Source organism: Anneissia japonica, unplaced genomic scaffold (genome assembly GCF_011630105.1).
Source record: "Anneissia japonica isolate Jap-2015-1 unplaced genomic scaffold, ASM1163010v1 scaffold302431_len738_cov414_single, whole genome shotgun sequence".
In the NCBI taxonomy this organism is placed as follows: Eukaryota; Metazoa; Echinodermata; class Crinoidea; order Comatulida; family Comatulidae; genus Anneissia; species Anneissia japonica.
In genome coordinates, this window is record NW_022758561.1 from 1 (window position 1) to 738 (window position 738).

Below are 738 nucleotides of genomic sequence, written 5' to 3' on the forward strand. Positions count from 1 at the left end.
TATATATAATTTCCTGCATCACAAAAAAAGTTTAATTTGACTTACTTGGTAGCTTCATTTGTAAATCTAAACTTGTTGGGGTAACAGATCGAATTGATGAGACTTAAAGAAGGTTTGGCAGGATCAGTATGACAGGCAGATTTCATTCTTGACGCTGTTATGCGACCCGATCTGTATGTAAACCATTCTTTTGAAGAAGACTGATCTCTTGTCATTTTTTCAACGTTATGTGCCATCTCATCTGTCACTATGATGTCTTCTTCCATTTCAGCACACCTGGTCAAAAGTTCATGAAATTGGAGTTCCAGGGCTTCAACATCAAAGAGAGTTGTCAAATCCATCGGCAATTGTTGTTTTGGTACAAAATCATCACAAAATGTTGGTATTATCGACAACACTGATGATCTGCTACCAGTCTCACTTATCTATAATAACAAACATGTACAGTACTGACATTTTTTGTAACCTCATATAAACAGCCATCACAAATACAGTGGTGGGTTTATCTATAAAGTGTTTGTTAAATAATCAGAATACAGTACTTACAGCTTTAAAAAAACCAAGTTTCTCCTCCTCAGTAGGGGTGACAGCCTGTTCTTGTGGCTGCGAAGTTAAACGCCGTAGTGCTGACGGTGAAGTTAAATTATTGTCCAACTCCCTCTTCTTCCTTTTTGCAGATGCAAAATCAATGTTTTGAATTTCTACATATGGTACCTGCATTAAAGAATTATACCACAA

At 36.4% G+C, this 738-nt stretch overlaps 1 protein-coding gene across 1 annotated transcript; it reads right to left on the minus strand.

Moving 5' to 3' along the window:
- Positions 1 to 45: 45 nt before the first annotated feature.
- On the minus strand, positions 46 to 720 carry LOC117125296 (the record flags this gene model as incomplete). Its single annotated transcript, XM_033271767.1, has 2 exons — positions 547 to 720; positions 46 to 425 (listed from the first exon to the last, which is right to left on the minus strand). Coding segments are annotated over exons 1-2 (554 nt in total), but the record flags the coding sequence as incomplete, so codon positions are not given.
- Between the last annotated feature and the right edge of the window lie 18 nt (positions 721 to 738).